At 40.8% G+C, this 16,370-nt stretch overlaps 1 protein-coding gene across 1 annotated transcript in view; it reads right to left on the reverse strand.

The window, feature by feature from the left end:
* The window catches only part of VPS39 (VPS39, HOPS complex subunit), a 37,558-nt gene that overhangs the window by 2,592 nt on the left and 18,596 nt on the right, over nucleotides 1-16,370 (reverse strand). Inside the window, exons 9-24 of the mRNA XM_011354969.2 lie at nucleotides 12,888-13,008; nucleotides 12,641-12,761; nucleotides 9,440-9,569; nucleotides 8,470-8,612; nucleotides 6,021-6,164; nucleotides 5,405-5,546; nucleotides 5,181-5,267; nucleotides 4,770-4,843; nucleotides 4,331-4,429; nucleotides 3,608-3,725; nucleotides 3,038-3,166; nucleotides 2,277-2,379; nucleotides 1,996-2,041; nucleotides 933-1,082; nucleotides 635-769; nucleotides 341-432 (exon numbers count right to left, since the gene is read on the reverse strand). Coding sequence (XP_011353271.1) covers nucleotides 341-432; nucleotides 635-769; nucleotides 933-1,082; nucleotides 1,996-2,041; nucleotides 2,277-2,379; nucleotides 3,038-3,166; nucleotides 3,608-3,725; nucleotides 4,331-4,429; nucleotides 4,770-4,843; nucleotides 5,181-5,267; nucleotides 5,405-5,546; nucleotides 6,021-6,164; nucleotides 8,470-8,612; nucleotides 9,440-9,569; nucleotides 12,641-12,761; nucleotides 12,888-13,008 — 1,834 coding nt within the window. The remainder of the gene's footprint in view (nucleotides 1-340; nucleotides 433-634; nucleotides 770-932; nucleotides 1,083-1,995; nucleotides 2,042-2,276; nucleotides 2,380-3,037; nucleotides 3,167-3,607; nucleotides 3,726-4,330; nucleotides 4,430-4,769; nucleotides 4,844-5,180; nucleotides 5,268-5,404; nucleotides 5,547-6,020; nucleotides 6,165-8,469; nucleotides 8,613-9,439; nucleotides 9,570-12,640; nucleotides 12,762-12,887; nucleotides 13,009-16,370) is intronic.

The raw sequence follows: 16,370 nt of genomic DNA on the forward strand, positions 1-16,370 counted from the left end.
AAGTTAAAAGATCTTTTTCTTCTTTCAAAGGTGCATCCTTAAAAAATAAACACTTCTTTCCACACACAACTCACACACCCACTGGCTACATCCCAGTTTCTAGCTGCCAGAGAAGGGCTTTATGGGCAAGAAGTCAACAGTCCCAAGCCATACATTTCAGGTCTTTAAATTCTCAAAGCCCATCTCCAAGAGATGACATGGACTGCTCTATGGGGCCTTGAGAACTAAATGTGCCCAGGAGAGTCAACAGCCGTGCTTCCTCCTTGGGTTAAAGTGCAAACTATATCCTGAGTATGACCCACCCCAGGGCACACCCTGCAGAGCTGCGGAGGACACTCACCTGTTCCCAATCTTCTTCTTACACACCATGCACACCTTCTCCTCCGTGATGATGCACTTCACCTGCTGGTGTAAAATCCGCTCTTCCTGGACCTGGGAGGGCAGAGAGGTCAGGGGAGAAGTCCTGTGGTCCCACCCTGCAGAGATGCCTCTAACTGAAACGCTTGCAACTAAACGTCAAGTTGTTTAAGTTGTTTTCAAGGAACACAGAGCTTTGCTTTTGACTAAAGGAACATGTGGTAACTGTCTCATACTAAAAAGCACCAGCCCAACCTAGGGTTTGCAAGGCTCATACCCTCAGGAACTCTGCATGGAGAAGGTTCTTGAGCACTTGATTGAAGCGTTTCTTTTGCGCGTTTTCTTCCAAGACTTTTTCCAGAAAGATGCGTATGTCATTAATCTGAGTGTTTGCTGGCAGAAGGTTGAGGGCCTAGGGACAGGAATAGAGATGGAAACAGGGTGAGGCGGGACAGAAGTGAGAAAGAGGAAATGGCTAAAGCCGCAGGGATTGCGAACCCCAGATCCTTTCTCTGTCCTCTCTTCTCCTTCAACGCTCCCTGCAAGTGCCCTACATTTCTCCAGGAAGAACTGACCTTGGTGGTGTCCAGTTTGCTGTGGTGTAGCTCGAGGACCTGCAGGGCAGCCTGGAGGTTGGCTTGTGGCTCCAGCGGTTCCAGTTTGATTGGCCCCAGGCAATGAACACTGGGGGGCGATAGATACATCCGGAGCAGGGACAGATACACCTGTCTCACACAGGTACAAGCCACACACATCAGGCGGGCAGCAACCCTCCCAGAACCTCACAGCATGGCCACAAGTAAAGCTAAGAGGGTTGGTTGGTCTACAGTAACAGCTGTCATGGAGCATTTAAAAACTCATCATTTTCACCTTTTAAAAGATCTCGGTAAAGTCAAACAGTCAAATGAAGGTATTAAAATTAAGGATCGTGGTTTCTCTGAGAGAAAAAAACAAATAACTTGTATTTGTTAACTGCTGACAAATTGCCAACACTGCAGAATGACTCAAAGAGCTCCCTCGATTCCTTTGGCTTTGAAGGCTGAGACCGTTACATGTTTTGACAGGTAAGGATTAAGCCAAGAGGAGACTTTTCCTACTGGTGGTACCAGTACCACAGGGTTTCTCAACCTCAGTGCTCCACATTTTAAGCCAGATAATTCTTTGTTGGAGCTGTCCTGTGTATTGTTTAGCAGCAACTCTGGCTTCTTCCTCCTAGATTCCAGTAGCACTCCCACCCCCAGTCATGGCAATCAAAGATGTCTCCAGACATTGACAAATCCACATGCAGTGTAGACAGATATGAGAACTTATCAGGACCATCAGATATTCCTTCTCCACAAGCTGACCACATAATTTATCATAAAGTCAGGACTCTCATTCTGAGAGTAAAGGGGTAAAGGGCGCTGCCCATAATCACACGGATGACAACACATTAAGCCAGAATGATGCCAAGCAATCCAGGACAAATGGCCACCCTGCCTCTCCCTCAATATGCACAGGCAAAATCAATCAGTACATTGGCTCTGTCTCATCTTAGCAATTTATACGAGTGTCACTTGTAGACAAACCAGAGCAGGTTAGAAATGCTAAGGACAGTGAAATGCACATGTGCTCCCTGAGGCCACGGTCACTACTTACATCTTTGTTGCCATCTTTGTTTTGGTCATAATGCTTGTGGCAGTACCTGCAAGGGAAAAAAGTGGTGAGACAGATGTGGCCAGAGGGGCCACATCTAGAAAGCTCATCGATGTTGCCTGCATCAGCAGCCTAATGATAGCCAAAATCAGGGGCCAGAACAGAAAGTGATTCTGGAACCTGCTGCAGAGTGGAGGTGGCCTTCTTAGCCTCTCACACCTCTCCTCTGTCCGGGGGACCTGCCTAAACACCCCTTGGGAGGTGAGGTGATAGGGTCAACATACTCCTCGGCCATCTTTGTATCCTTCAGGATGTGGACATAGATGAAGAGAGCTTGTTCGTGTTTCCCCATGTGTCCCAGCAGAAGAGCACGTTCTTCTAAGAGACCTATGAGGAAAAAGGACTATAAGTAACCACCACCACCGTTATGCAAGCACGAGGCCAGGGGCTAAGGTACTGAGAAATGATGGATATCGGAGCTATATAAACCGGGAGAAAATACTTTTATTACTTGAGATTTATTCAGGGAGAAATTACTAAAATTTAAAAAAGGAGAAGGGAGCTATTCTAGGAGGTACTTAATCCCATCTTTGTGACTGCTTGTGAACTGGGCAAGAAGACTTACTCAACAGCCAAGAGCACTGGAAGCACCTACAACGTGCCGGGCACTTCAGCTAAGGTAAACAAACACTTGGTCTCTGTTCTCACTGACCTTATTATACAGCAGACATGTATCTTTTTCAGAGATATTATGCCAGATTACAAAACTGCTAAACAATGAATGTGGCCAAAAACATGTATTGAAGCAATAAACAGGTTTCGACCTGGCTATCACTTAGTATGCAGTTCACACCCACAAGAGATTCTTCTAAGTCACGGTACAAAAGTCAAGTCTTCAGAGGGGACAGACAGGAGCACTGGCCTGAAACACATGGTATTTTCCAGGTCCAGCTTCTTAGAGGGTTTGGGGACTGGTAAAAGGGAAAGATCAGTTTCTGCATTACCTTCAGCTAAAGTGGCTTCTGGACCCAAGCCAGATACTCACCATCAAAAGGAAAATCACAGATGAGCCGGCCTGGGTCATAGTAGCTAGAAATTTCCAAAAACATAAGGAGCTTCCGTCGATATTCTCCCAGCTCGCCCTCTTCCTCTCCAGCAGGGACTGGAGTTTTGCCTTTAAGGGAAACCAAGCTTACTGTGAAAGATATTGTTGGGCAGCAATGTGGGGTTGTCAAGAAAAATGAGGGGGTGGGGATCAATGTCACCACATGGCCTTCTTTTAGTTTACAGTCTTTACATATGGTCCCTCAAACATCAGCTTGAGGTTAAAAAAAAAACAAGCTGCACAGAAAAACACTTTGGCAGGCAGACCTTTTTCTTATCTTGAAGACAGATCTGTTCCTTTCCCCTCCCCCTCGGGTGACACTCAGAGATGTCCAGACATGAGCTGCTGAGTCTCATGTGCTGGGTGACTTAGCTGCCCTGGCTCCTCTGAGGAACTTCCTGCACACCTGGGGCCCACAGAGAAGTCTGCTTCCCGACATCATACTGCACCCTCAGGTCCCTGTTTGCCTCTAAGGCCCAGGGCCACGCAGCTTTCTATGAGGACTAGTACCTGCAGGGAAGGACAGGAGATACTCCTTCATCAGACCTTGCACCTTCTCACAGTACAGCTGGATCAGGCAGTTGTGGAACCGAGAGCCCGTCTCCTCCCAAACGTGAATGACGTGTTCCTGAGGTGAGACGCAGGTCTGCCTGGTATCCTCACTGCTATGATCTAGCCCCATCACCCGGCCTCCCTCATATTTTTAAGGCCCAACAGGTCTCATCTAGACTGTCCCCTAATTAAGCTGCAGAGGTTACCAAGGGACAGCTCTTCTAAAACCACTGGGAAATTTCACAATACAACCCAGCAACATTAGGAATTCTTGATTTTCAATCTAAGCTTCTTTATTAATTTTGTCTCATAATCCTCCAAGTCAGCCCATGTAATGAAGGTTAAACATTTGCATTCTGGTACTTAAAACTAATTTGGCTGTCTTGTGGTCATAGTTGAGTTAGGCTGTACAAATGTGGCTTTGAAATGTTCTTCTTGATCATCCTTCTCTTTTACCCCTCTGTACTTTACCTAGGTTTAGAAGACAGCAACAAAAAGTAACAATTCCAGCTTGGCGTACTGGGCTCTCTTTCTTCAGAGGATGGTGAAATAACCATATTCCTTACATTTCTACCAAGCCCCAAGTGACACAAATCCCAACCTGAACTGCCGAATAACTGACCCATGTGGTCCTGGATTCTGGGTTTGAAACTTTTTAGTTCACACCAAAAAATATCTTACCAGATAAGGAATAGCCAGACTCTTAAAATTCTCTACTAAGAAGCCAAGCACTCGGTCTCGTGGCAGAGACTCCACCTCTGGGAGGTCTTCAGTAAATATCTGTGAAAACAAACCTGAGTTCCAGCAGGAGAACCATCTGACTGCAATGCTGCCTAACGCACACGCGTCCACATGGAGGGGTCAAGTGGACAGACTTTTAGAGGGGAAGGGCATACAAGAATGCATCTGCGGTCAACTAGTGTGTGACAGACTAGGCCGCAGGTCTCCTGACACCTGTGCAAGGTTCTTTCCACTACACTACACTATAGTCTCACGTTGCCCAGTCTACTCCTTCGAACACCAGAGAAACTGCACAAATCTTTCCTCCCGCTCCATCCACCACTGTCCTAAGGAGAATCAGGACCAACCATGGTAAATCCAAAGACCTCCCGTGACCTACCTTTAGGCCATCCTCTGGAAAGTCTCTCAGTACCCACACTGAGTAGGAAAAAATCAAATGCAGGTTTTCTGTGCCTAGAAGGAAACATTAAGACTTGTCTGCAGGTGAAGCCCACCCTGCCTATAGGACTGGGAAGGCAGGTGCCCAAGTTGCCCCAGAATTTATCTTCCAGCGAAGATAACTCTATCCAAGCACCAGTCACTCAGGGCTGCTTGGCCCTACTGGGCTAGCTACATACCAAGGGGCTCTCTTGGTTCTACTACTGAGAAACTTTTACCCCAGATGGAGGAACAAAGATGGGAAATACAAGAAGGAAGGAGGGGACTGACCAGCCAGAATCAGAGATGGAGAGAGAGCAGGTCCGTTTGAACACAATCCCTTTTCTACTCCCCTTTCAAAAGCTGTAATTACCCAGATGTTGCAGGTACTGCACCGTCCTCTCGTGGCCTTTCAGAGGGGAGTTTGCTTTCTTGGACTGGTCCACCAGCACCTGCAGAGCTGGCCACAAAGCCCAAGAACAAGGTCATGAGACTCTTCCAGAAGGCTCATCGCCATGGGAGATTAGTCACACCTCAGTTTCCCCTGTCAACGTGCAAGAGCCCTCCCAGATCAATAAAAGCCCTGCCTCCAATCACCTTTCTCATGGAGCCCCTTCTTCTCGTACAGGATTATCAGTTCACTGTACTTGTGAGCCTTCTTCAGCACATGTTCACTCTCTTCGATATGGCAGTGATTGTTCTCCAGGCGCAGCAAGGGGGCCACCAGGGCCACGTTCGTCTGCAGAAGCAGCAGGATTTCAGTGAAAACTGCTTCCGGAGGAGCCCTACCCTTACCCCGCCAAGCTTTGCTTCAGGCTGAAAGGCCAGGGGTGCAACACAAGCAAGAAAAAGCAAACCACCCCTTTTCAGAACTATAGGTACGGCTTTAAGAACATTTATGCTCTTTCACACAACATACTTTGATAGTTTTTGGTGGGCCAGGGGAGGAATGAGATATTTCCTTTGAGGAAATAATGTGCACCTTGTAGCCCTGACTCCAATCTTACCAGAGAAGACCAGCCTACTGCAAGACTCTGGGTCAGTATCTTGACTTAACTTCTCAATTCCAAGGAACTCACGGGTATCAGGCAACGATTAGGTGGTTCCCGCCATCAAAAATTTCACCCTTACCAGTAGCAGGTACCCCAAAGTGGCACTCTTCCAGTTTCAGGGACTAGGGGATTATAGGTATCTGAGTGCTCAGAGAACTCACATGGAGGTAGCATTTGAGCAGGGTGGTGTCAATGATTTGCAAGAGCTTCTTCTTGGACTTGATGGTGGGAGTGCCTTCCATGAGTGGGGAGGTACTAGACTGGTGATCAGAGTCATTCAGCTTCTTTACCAACTGGCTTCGTTTCTGCAAAGGCCAAACATGTGGGATCAAGGCCAGTACTAAATCTTCCTTTATCACCTAATCTACCGGGTAAGTAATTCCAAACACCTCCAAATCAGCTCACACCTATCCACACCCTGAACTCACATTAGCATATAGTTTTTTTGAAGTTATAATATTTAATGGTTCTTTAAAATTTAAGTATACTTATAATATATCGCTCAATTGTGCATTAATAATTGTTACAGTTCAACTCAGATGGCATTTTTAAAACATAATCATTTAGTTGCAAAAAAATTTAAAAATTAAAATGACATTCGTTACAGAGATATGACAGAGTGCTCGATGAAAGATTTTCAAGATCAAAATGTATATAATATTAGCATCGTATTCTATGGAGGAAGTAGAATTAAAATAAAAATTTAAAGAGTAAAAGAAACAATGTTAAATTTTTCTTTTCTTTTTTTTTTTGAGAAAAAGTTTTTAAACAACTGAAATCCATGGAGCATATTTAATGTACCATACACAGTGCTAACTCCCCTTGACACAGATTTTCCTCATTTAATTTTCAACAGACTCCCTGTGATAGCATACAATTTTTTATCAGGGATCAAAACAGATGAGTGCCAAATTATCACAGATACAATAACAATTATTCACTACACCCAGGCACTATGCCAAGCACTTTATATATTATCCTATTTTAAACTTAAAAGAAATGTAGGTATTATTAGCCCTACTTTACAAGTGAATAACTCAAGGCGTAGATGTTAGATACCTCATAAGTGGCAGAGGCAGGTTTCAAACTAGGGTCTGATTCCAAAGCCCATGTTCTCCTATTTTCTTAAAAAAAAAAAAAAAACCCTAACTTTATTGAGGTATAAGTTGCATACAATAAAATATATCCCTTTTAAGTGCACCATTAGATGTATTTTGACAGATATTCATGCTTGTAATCACCACCCCAACCAAGGAACAGGACATTTCTATCACCCCAGAAAGTTCCCTTCCCAGACAATCTCACCTACTCCCTACCCCACTGGTCTGATTTTTATCACTAGAGATTAATTTTTACCTATTCTAGAACTTCATTATATGAAATCATCAAATTTGTATTATTTTGTGTCTGATGGAAAAGCCCATCGTCTCATATGCTCTACCATCTCTCCAGCACAACAGCAGTGACAGGTAATGTCACACATTCCAAACATCAGTGGAAAGGCCAGGGAAGAATGTGTTCATGGAGCCCTAAAGCTAAGGCTTGAGAAACATTCTGCCCCAGGAACCGTTTTTACTTGACACATGGGCCATGCAGTGTGCAAAGAGGCAAGTTTGTGTCCTTCATGCAGGCTGCCAGCCATAGGTGGGTATCCCTGGAATCCTATGTCAAGAAAATGCCAAGGCTATGCATGCCTGATCCAGAAGCAGGTAGCTGAAAGCTGGCTTACAATTTTCCTCACAATACTTCTCAGTGCCTACCCGGGGTACTCCTTACAAAGGTCTGCAGAACACTTAAAAGGAAAAAAATGCACTAAGTTCTCTGACTCTGAGTGGGTGCACAGGAAAGAAATAATAGCTTTCTGTGAAAGAAATTTGGGGTTAAGAAGCTTCAATGAAGATGTGAGTTTTAGTGTCAACTTTAAAATTTCACTTATCTCCACAACGGTAAATTGACAAAAAATTAAAATCTAAATACTAAAAAACAAGTTACAGAAGATTATTTATTGACAGAAAGACTCTCTCAATATACAGATCAATTTTTAAAAAGTAAGCTATAAAATGATATACAGTTTGATATCCATTTGTAATAAATAAACCAAATAAATAAGCAAAACAAATTCCCAAAATACATATAAAAGTCTGGATGGACAACACTAAAATGTAAGGTACTTTTCTCTGGGTTGTAGATAGAGTTATCGGTGATTTGTATTTTTGCTTTATACTTTTCTGTGTTTTCCAAGTTTTCTGCATAAAGCAGTTTTTTCCCAAAATTACATATGCTACAAAAAAGTTTGTTTTAAAATATTCTTTTCTGTCAACTAAAATTTACTCTTTTTAGTTTCTGAACAGCTTAGTTATAAATTTACCAGAAATCGAGTGTGTTTCCCATTATCAGGATTTGGTAAAAAGAATAAAAATAAAAATAAAACAGCTCAATGGTATTATTGAGGAGGGAGAAGAAGCAGGACATTGTGCCCACGCAGACTTCTATAACGTTTGTTTATGGAATGCCTGTGGTTTAGAGAAGGCCCTCAATTCTCTGCCATTAAGGAAGAAGGTGCTGGAACTCCCAGGTAAACTCTTCCATACACCTCTCTATCATACCTACCTGTGTCAGGTAGTCAATGAGAGCTAAGTGAGCCTTCTCCAATTCAGCCCCGGAGAGCCCAGGCAGAGGGTTAGGATACTGCAGTTGCTTCCTGTAGTCTGTGGGCAACAGGTCGGGGTACAGGCCCATCACATGGGTGGGATCTATACAGAAGGTAGGCATGATTCCCCAGAAAGAAACACAGTGATTTAAGGATCAAATAAAACAAGTTCCAGACTGATTTTTTAAGAAATGACTCTAAGTTCATAAATGCTCAATGAACTATACACTTATAATTTAAGCACTATTTATATATATATATTTCACTACAACATTACAAAATGGCATGACTACATTCTAAGACACAGACACATATACATATGCAGAATTAGACTGTCTGAAAGTATAGGAGAAAAAAAATTTCCTAAGGAAAAACTGATAAGACAACGAAGCTCAGAGAGTCCCAGCAACTTTGCCCAAGGTCAGGCAGCCCGACTCTAGAGTGCCCGCTCCTCAGCCAATGTCTCGAGAGTTTTTAGGACACTGAGAAAAGGAAGGGCTTCACAGCACTGCCCTGTGTTGGCTCTCAAAAATGACCTACTGTTTAATCCTACTAAGTTCAAGTCAGGGACTTTTGTTTAGACAAATAAATAGAAGATCATCAAAGACACTTCTATTCAATAAATAGAAGATCATCAAAGACACATTTGTTGAATTAAATGAGTTTCTGTTAACCTTCTCAGAGGGCAAGGGAAATTACTCTGGAAAATTGGAATTCTGTCTGTATTTATGGGTGAGACCAGATTCTTAAGGTAAAGACTATACATTTGTAACCACCTGGCCACCCACAGCATCCCGTTAGGTATGAAGATCAATTTAGATGAGCATCAGCTTTCCCCTTTCTCAGAAGTCTGGTGTCATTTCTCCCTGTCCTTACCAGTTTCCCCTCCCTCCATTAGTTCCTTATCCCAAGGCCACACCCACTTGTTACCTGTGCCAAGCTTTGCAAAGACCTGCATGGACTCATCAAAACGCTTCTGGCAGAAGAGGTTGAAGGCGTACAAGTTCTTGATATGATGGATCTGCTGTTGCTTTTCACTGTCAGAATCATCTTTCATTTCCTAATAAGAGAGCAGAATAAGTAAGAGCTCACTCACTCAAAAGGTATTTATTCAGTATACATAGTGTTAAACAATATCCCAAGAGGTATAAATGCCAACGTGTATAGACAGCCACATGGTATCTGCCCTCACAGACTGCCCTTACAGTCTACATAAGACTGATAAGTAACTACGCAATTAACACACAACAGGGTTTCTACAAAATATACCTGACCACTACTTCTGAAAACTGTCAAGGTCATGAAATGCAAGGAAAGACTAACAGACTGTCACAGATCAGAGGACACTAAGGACACACGACAGCTAAACACAATATTATTTCTGGATTTGAACCTGGAACAGAAAAAAGGACATTAATGGAAAAACTGGCAAAATCTGAATGAAGTCTAGAATTCAGTTTAAAACAAAAACATCAACACCAAAATAAAACAGGGTATGAGTGATGATGGAAGCACATGAGAGGGGTATGCAAGTTAGTCTGAGTGGCGGGTCCAGGAAAGATTATTGAAGGAATGAATGTTAACTGAGGCACAGAAAATGAGCTGGAGCTGGCAAGGCCAGACAGGTGACAGATGGGAAGGGAAGCGGCAAGTGTGTTCCTAGAAAAGAAGACAGCACATGTGCAAGGCCCTAAAACACACAGAGAGAACATAGCATGCTCAAGAAATAAAAGACACGACACAGTTGGCACAGTTGGGAAAGGCCCTGTTCACAGTAAAAGCTAAATAAATGTAGCTATTTATTATCTCTGTTTCTTCCTTAAAACCTGCCCCCACATCTCTCTTTTATCCCATCTTTACTTAATTTAATTTCTTCCTTCAAAATAAATTTAATTTCTTCTCAAAATATCTCCCATTTCTCTTCCTTTCCTCTCCTTTTCTATTGCCATCCCCCTAGGCCAGACCATTAACAGGCAGTCAACCTGGTCTAAGCTTTCCTGCTTGGTGCTTTAAAAGCTTTCAAAACCTGGTGCACCTCCTTTTCTAGCTTATTCCCACACAGTCAAGTCACACCCTCCAAATGCTCTAGAAATACTTATTCCACACTTGTTTTCACTTCTTTAACTTCCTTGGGCTCTTTCTGTGCTCCCTCTTTCCTGCTCCTTATTTTACTTATCCTTAAAGGGTCTAACCTTGGGATACTTTCTCTAGCTCTTAGAGAACTGTCCCTTCTCTAACATTTTGCTCCATATTTTATCAATATTGAAGTTTGGTATGTAATTGCCTTCTGAAAGTTTCATATAAATCATATATGATTTATTTAAATAAAAGTAAGAGAAAGAAAAGAAACTGAAGGAATAAACATTGAAAAATTATGTGTAGATGACATTTATATCTATATAGAACACAGATTCAATTTAGAAATATTTTAGAAACAGCAAATGATACTATAGCTCAAGGTAAAATTATAGGAATCAAAATAACTTTTCCATGAATTAGCAACAAAAAACTGGAAAACAACAGAAAAAATAGAAGATCCAAATGCAGCACAAACCCTACATTCTTGGACGGGAAGACACATATTGAGATGTTTACTCCTTTTAAATAAATCTTACCAAAAAAAAAAAAAAAAAAAAAGATAAGTTCCTTAAGAGCTAAGATGTTATCAACCAACCCTCTTTCATCACAGAGTAGACCACCTAGTAAGCACAAGCCTAGAAAAGAGAAGGAAAAATCAAAACCCACTTCCATTTCTCTACTAAAGATTAAACAGACAACCTGCAGCAGGATGATCACTGAAAAGATCTGAGACCTTCCTATTAAGAAAAATATAGATATTAAAGAAGCTATGTACTGCATGACATCCTTTCTTATGAAGTTCAAAAGCTAAATACATATTCAAGCAAACATGTAAATGTAAAAGATTAAATAAAAGAAATTTAAGGGCACGATAAACGCAAAATTTTAAATAATGGCTATGTCTGGAGGGGAGACAAGAGGGACGGGATGGAGAGGAACATATATATTATATAAGTCCTTTTTCTTGGGTAGGATGGTGAGTTCATTTCATGGGTATTCAGTAATTTTAAAATGAAAATAAAATAAAATAATATAGGGCAGTGTACGAGTAGAAAATAACAGAATGGTAAGATGCTGACATTAAATGTCCCAGGAAAGAAAAAAAATTTATGGGATATTAAACATGGCCAACTATTAAGACCAGATTTTTGTTTTAAATCCAGAACTCATACATCCAAAATAAATGTTGCTCTTCAAAAGTACTCATCGTATGTGACTATAAACATATGTATACCAAAATTTGTCACTACTGCTTTCCTTTCAGAAATAATTCATAACATAATCTAGTAATTAAGTTTTCCTATAATTACCTTCATAAAAATTTCTTCTCTTTTACCAAATTACCACCATATGGTTTAATGACTAGGAAAAGCTCAGAATGACTTTTGGTTTTTTTCTAAAAGCAACTCCACCCTCTACAAATGACAATAATCACCACCGAGGATGTCCAAAACAACAAGACAAGCCCTGGAAATCAGTGTCCAAGAAGTCTGTTGGCAATGGAACCAGAGCATGGTTGCTACTTCACTGCGAACATCGTTCCATGCAAACATTTGAGGAGAGTGACAGTCATAAATATAAAAGTACAGCCCTGCTGAATGCAGCAATTTGAGATGGTTGCAGAACACCTAAAAGAAGCCCTGCTAATCTAAATACAGAAGTCCACTGTTGAAAGGGATGTTGAGTAGTTCCATTCAATAAGAATGTAATTTTACATTTATGATTGTTACTTCACTCTAATGTTTGCACTGTCTTTCATTTTTCAAGGCCAGACCATATCTATTAAATTATTTTATTCTATTAATTCTATGAGGTACTACTATTATGGCACTCATTCTATATTTGATAGATAAGCCAGTTGAAAAAGTGAAATCACTTAACACAGATACTTTAAGGTAGAGTCAGACCTTGAATCTAAGTCCTCTGACTTTCAGTTCTGTGCTTATTCTATCAGTCCAAACTAAATATAAACATGGACTAAAGACAAATTACCTACTCTGGAGAACAATGAGGAAGGCAGACGCACACCCTAATCACAGAAAAAAGACTTACTGCAAGCTGCAAAGCCAATTCAAACTGCTTGTCCTGGAGAAGCTGTTGGATTTGGGTTGCCATGGGGACAGGAATGAGTCTCCAAACAAAATGATTGCTGGCCACGTAAATAATGTTTGATCTGGAGGCAGGAGTAAGAATATCAGCAAAGGAGCACAGGCTTTATGACAACACAGGTGACTCTAAAGCTTTAGAATAATATCACATTATTCTAAAGGCAGCTACGTTAAAGAAAAAAATTCCTTACCCTCCCGAGGTAATGAAACGGGGCCTTTGCAATTCAATGCTCTGGACCAGAAGCCTCGGCTCAAATGTTCGGATCTCCACATATCGAGGCAACACTGCAATGATGTAAGGAGGCTGGTGCTCTGTGCAAGAGAGAACATTTTGAGTTGTAGTTCTGGTCTAAGGCTTTAGGCTTATGTTGCCATTTCTAAGCTGCATTTAGGCTCAGTTGCCATTTCTAAGCTGCATTTAAATGAGATCTCCAAAAACTCCACTAGTCAAATACCAAGCCAGGATCCTATAGATATGATATAAAAAGAAAAAAAGATGACCTGAGTGATGCAAAGAGAAATCTCTTGCACAAAAAGGATGCATACAGCTTTGCTGAGAGCGACCTGATCCCACTCCTACTGTTTTCCCCAAAGAACTAGGTGGAAGATTCACTTGCTCCTTTCTCTTCAGTCACAAAACTAGACCAAAGGCCAGCTGCCCCTAACAACTTACCAATGGGAAATCGAGGTTACATAACCTCTTCTTTCATTCTCTTAGGAAGCACAAGAGGAAGGCAACGTCTTTTTTCCCTAAAATGCTAAAGAAAGGGTTCAACATTTCTGGCCAATGTTGTTTCTACTTGAGATTTTCAAGTAGATGTAAAACTCCACTTGATATTTAATGGTTCAGAGAAAAGATGTAAAACTCCACTTGATATTTAATGGTTCAGAGAGAAGGCAGCTGGATGGTATTCTCGGTGTAGCTGTTTTCTACCACTTACACGAGGCATCTAGAGTGTCAAATTCATAGAAACAGAAAGTAGAATGGGGGTTGCCAAGGGCTGGGGAAAGGGGAAAGGGTGGTTTAATGGATATGGAGTTTCAGTTTTATACGATGAAGAATTTCTAAAATCTGTTGCAAAACAATGTGAGTAAATATAATACTACTGAACTGTACATTAACAATGATTAAGATGGTAGATTTTATGTTGTGTTTTTACTACATTAAAAATAAAATTTAAAAAAAAATTTTAAATTAGTAAAAATTGAACCACTAGATGGCATAATTGTCACATAGAAATTTAACCTCAAAGAATATAATTATAAAAACATTTTCTGTGTGGCTAACTTGCTATGAGCTTATTTTTCTCATTATCTATTTTCTTATAAAAATTTTTTCAGTTTATATTTAAAATTTATACTTTAAATAATAGTATAATAAAATTTCAAAGCCCGAAGGGAACTCAGAAATGAGAAAAACTAAGTAATATTTCCATCAATTTGAATGCTATTGTTGCTATTATGTTATTTTTCATCTTATGAAAAAATAAAAAAGTATGTTGATTTGTATTGGATTTTTTTTCTTTTAATGCTGACCTCATTTTTAAAAGTTAGTACAATCTTCTCTAGTGTTAGTTGGTATAAATATGTAATATTTCTGTCCTTTTTAACTTAATAAGGTCTAATTTTTAAAAAAAGATAATCTATAATAGAAACCCTTTTGATTGTCATATCTTATCATTTGTTCAGTCTCCTCAACTCTTCAGCGCTGTTTCTCAAAAACAACAGAGATGGTCTGGATCTCTTTGTATCTTCAAAACTTTGCAGAGTTGCTGGTGTGCAGCAGGCATGTAATAACTGGCTGACAACAACAGTGATCCATCTATTCGCCAAGCATTTACTAAAAGGCCATGTTTCAAAAATAAATAAATGAATGAGTGAATGAATGAACGGCCATGCTGCAGACACTACTTGACGTGTATCAAGACATGAGCCCAGAGCTCACGGAGTTCCAACATGAGTAGAAGAGACAGACAACTCACTGCATCCAGAGAGGATGGTGTGGATGCCATGACAGAGAAACCTGAAAGGGCTCTGGGAGCATAAAGAGGGAAGTGATTGAATGTGCCTGCAGGTCAGAGAAGACTTTATAGAGGAAGTGCCACTGAAAGAAGCCTTGTCACATGGGCAAGACGCTGTTGGGCGAGAAGAAAGGAAACGGCAACAGTGCAGACAATGGCACAGTGGGAGGGAGTCCGAAATGACTGGAGCCTGGGTGAAGTAGCAAAGATGAGAGCGAAATATAAATGAAATTTAAAATACACACCATCCTAAGTTTCGTATTCCTCCTGTCAGATGGTGATTCTCTCACCCTACCTAGAAAGAATGTTCTTTCCTTTAATATGTTACGGCACAGAAATGTTTCTGAGAAATACTGCTGAAGGCACTGGGCACTAACAAAGCTTTTAAAACAGGAACTCTCACACTGGGAAATCAGAAACATACTTCAAGCAATATTACACATATCTTTATCCAATCTACCAAGGTCCTTCTTTAAGGAGAATAAGGCCCTGGAACATCATGAAGCTTCTTCTCATGAAGCTCTCAGCCCCTCAAACTTGTTAACATACATAACCTTGGGCCTTATAAAATACTATCCTTATGATTTATCTTCCTTCCTGTCGATTACTCTCTAACCACCATAGAATAACCACCCTAGAACATAATGCTTTTATCAAAATGTTGAGGAATCTACTGGCCTCTCCGACCTTCTCATAGGTTTCCTTATTCTTCCATAATTCGGCCCACCTGTTTTAGCCAGCTCAGTCTGTCACGCCCTCTCACAAAGCAGCATGTATTTTGCATTTCTACTCATTTTTCAAAGGATTCTTTCTGCCTAGAATAAAAAGGAATTTTTCTTCAAGCCAGACCCTAAACCCCCTGCCTGATCTAAGTCTAATCTTGCTGATGTAACAAAACGTCTTCCTGACTAATGAACAATGAATTTCCCCTTTCTGAACTACTGAATCTCAATTCATCCAACTTAATAACTTAAGTAGTGCCTTGTTTTATCTCTTTATCCAAAATGTAATTTTGTCTTCACAGCTATAGTCCTTAAAGACAGCATGCCTTATGCCCCACTCCACAGCAATAACTATTATTAAAATGCTCATTCTTCCAACAGAAATATGCTTCCAGGCAATACTGCAGAGCACTGGGAGCCTGAGGCAGGTGTCGGACAGAAACACCTAATGTGTAGGCCAGAGACTGACACTTAAATGCCGTCTGTGCCTTTAAGCTACAAAAACAACAGCAGCAATAATCACATCAAAATCCCTTTGATATTGAGTTATATGTATTATAGGAATAAATAAGGAATTTTCACAAATTATTTGGCAGAGGACACAATAAAACCCTTAAAAAGGAACTAAGAAGTAAAAATAGCCATAGACAATCCCTTCCTAAAATGTACAATTCTGTTTTCATTTTCCCCCGTCTGGGGCAAAACTCAGCTTCCTAAAAAAATCAGAATATTCCTTTTTTAATGACCTTAAAACAGTCGTCTTCTTATAAGAAGGGGAACTGAGAGTGAATGACACTAAACCATAGTCTGCTAAAGCTTATGAATAGGATTTCATTCTGCAAAGGTGGCACATGGCCCCAGCCTCAAGTGGGCAACAGCAGCTGCTGTTGGTCTCACCCATGGCCACTGGTATGTCTGTCCAGTTCAGGGC

Source organism: Pteropus vampyrus, unplaced genomic scaffold (genome assembly GCF_000151845.1).
Source record: "Pteropus vampyrus isolate Shadow unplaced genomic scaffold, Pvam_2.0 Scaffold19, whole genome shotgun sequence".
NCBI classification, from domain to species: Eukaryota; Metazoa; Chordata; class Mammalia; order Chiroptera; family Pteropodidae; genus Pteropus; species Pteropus vampyrus.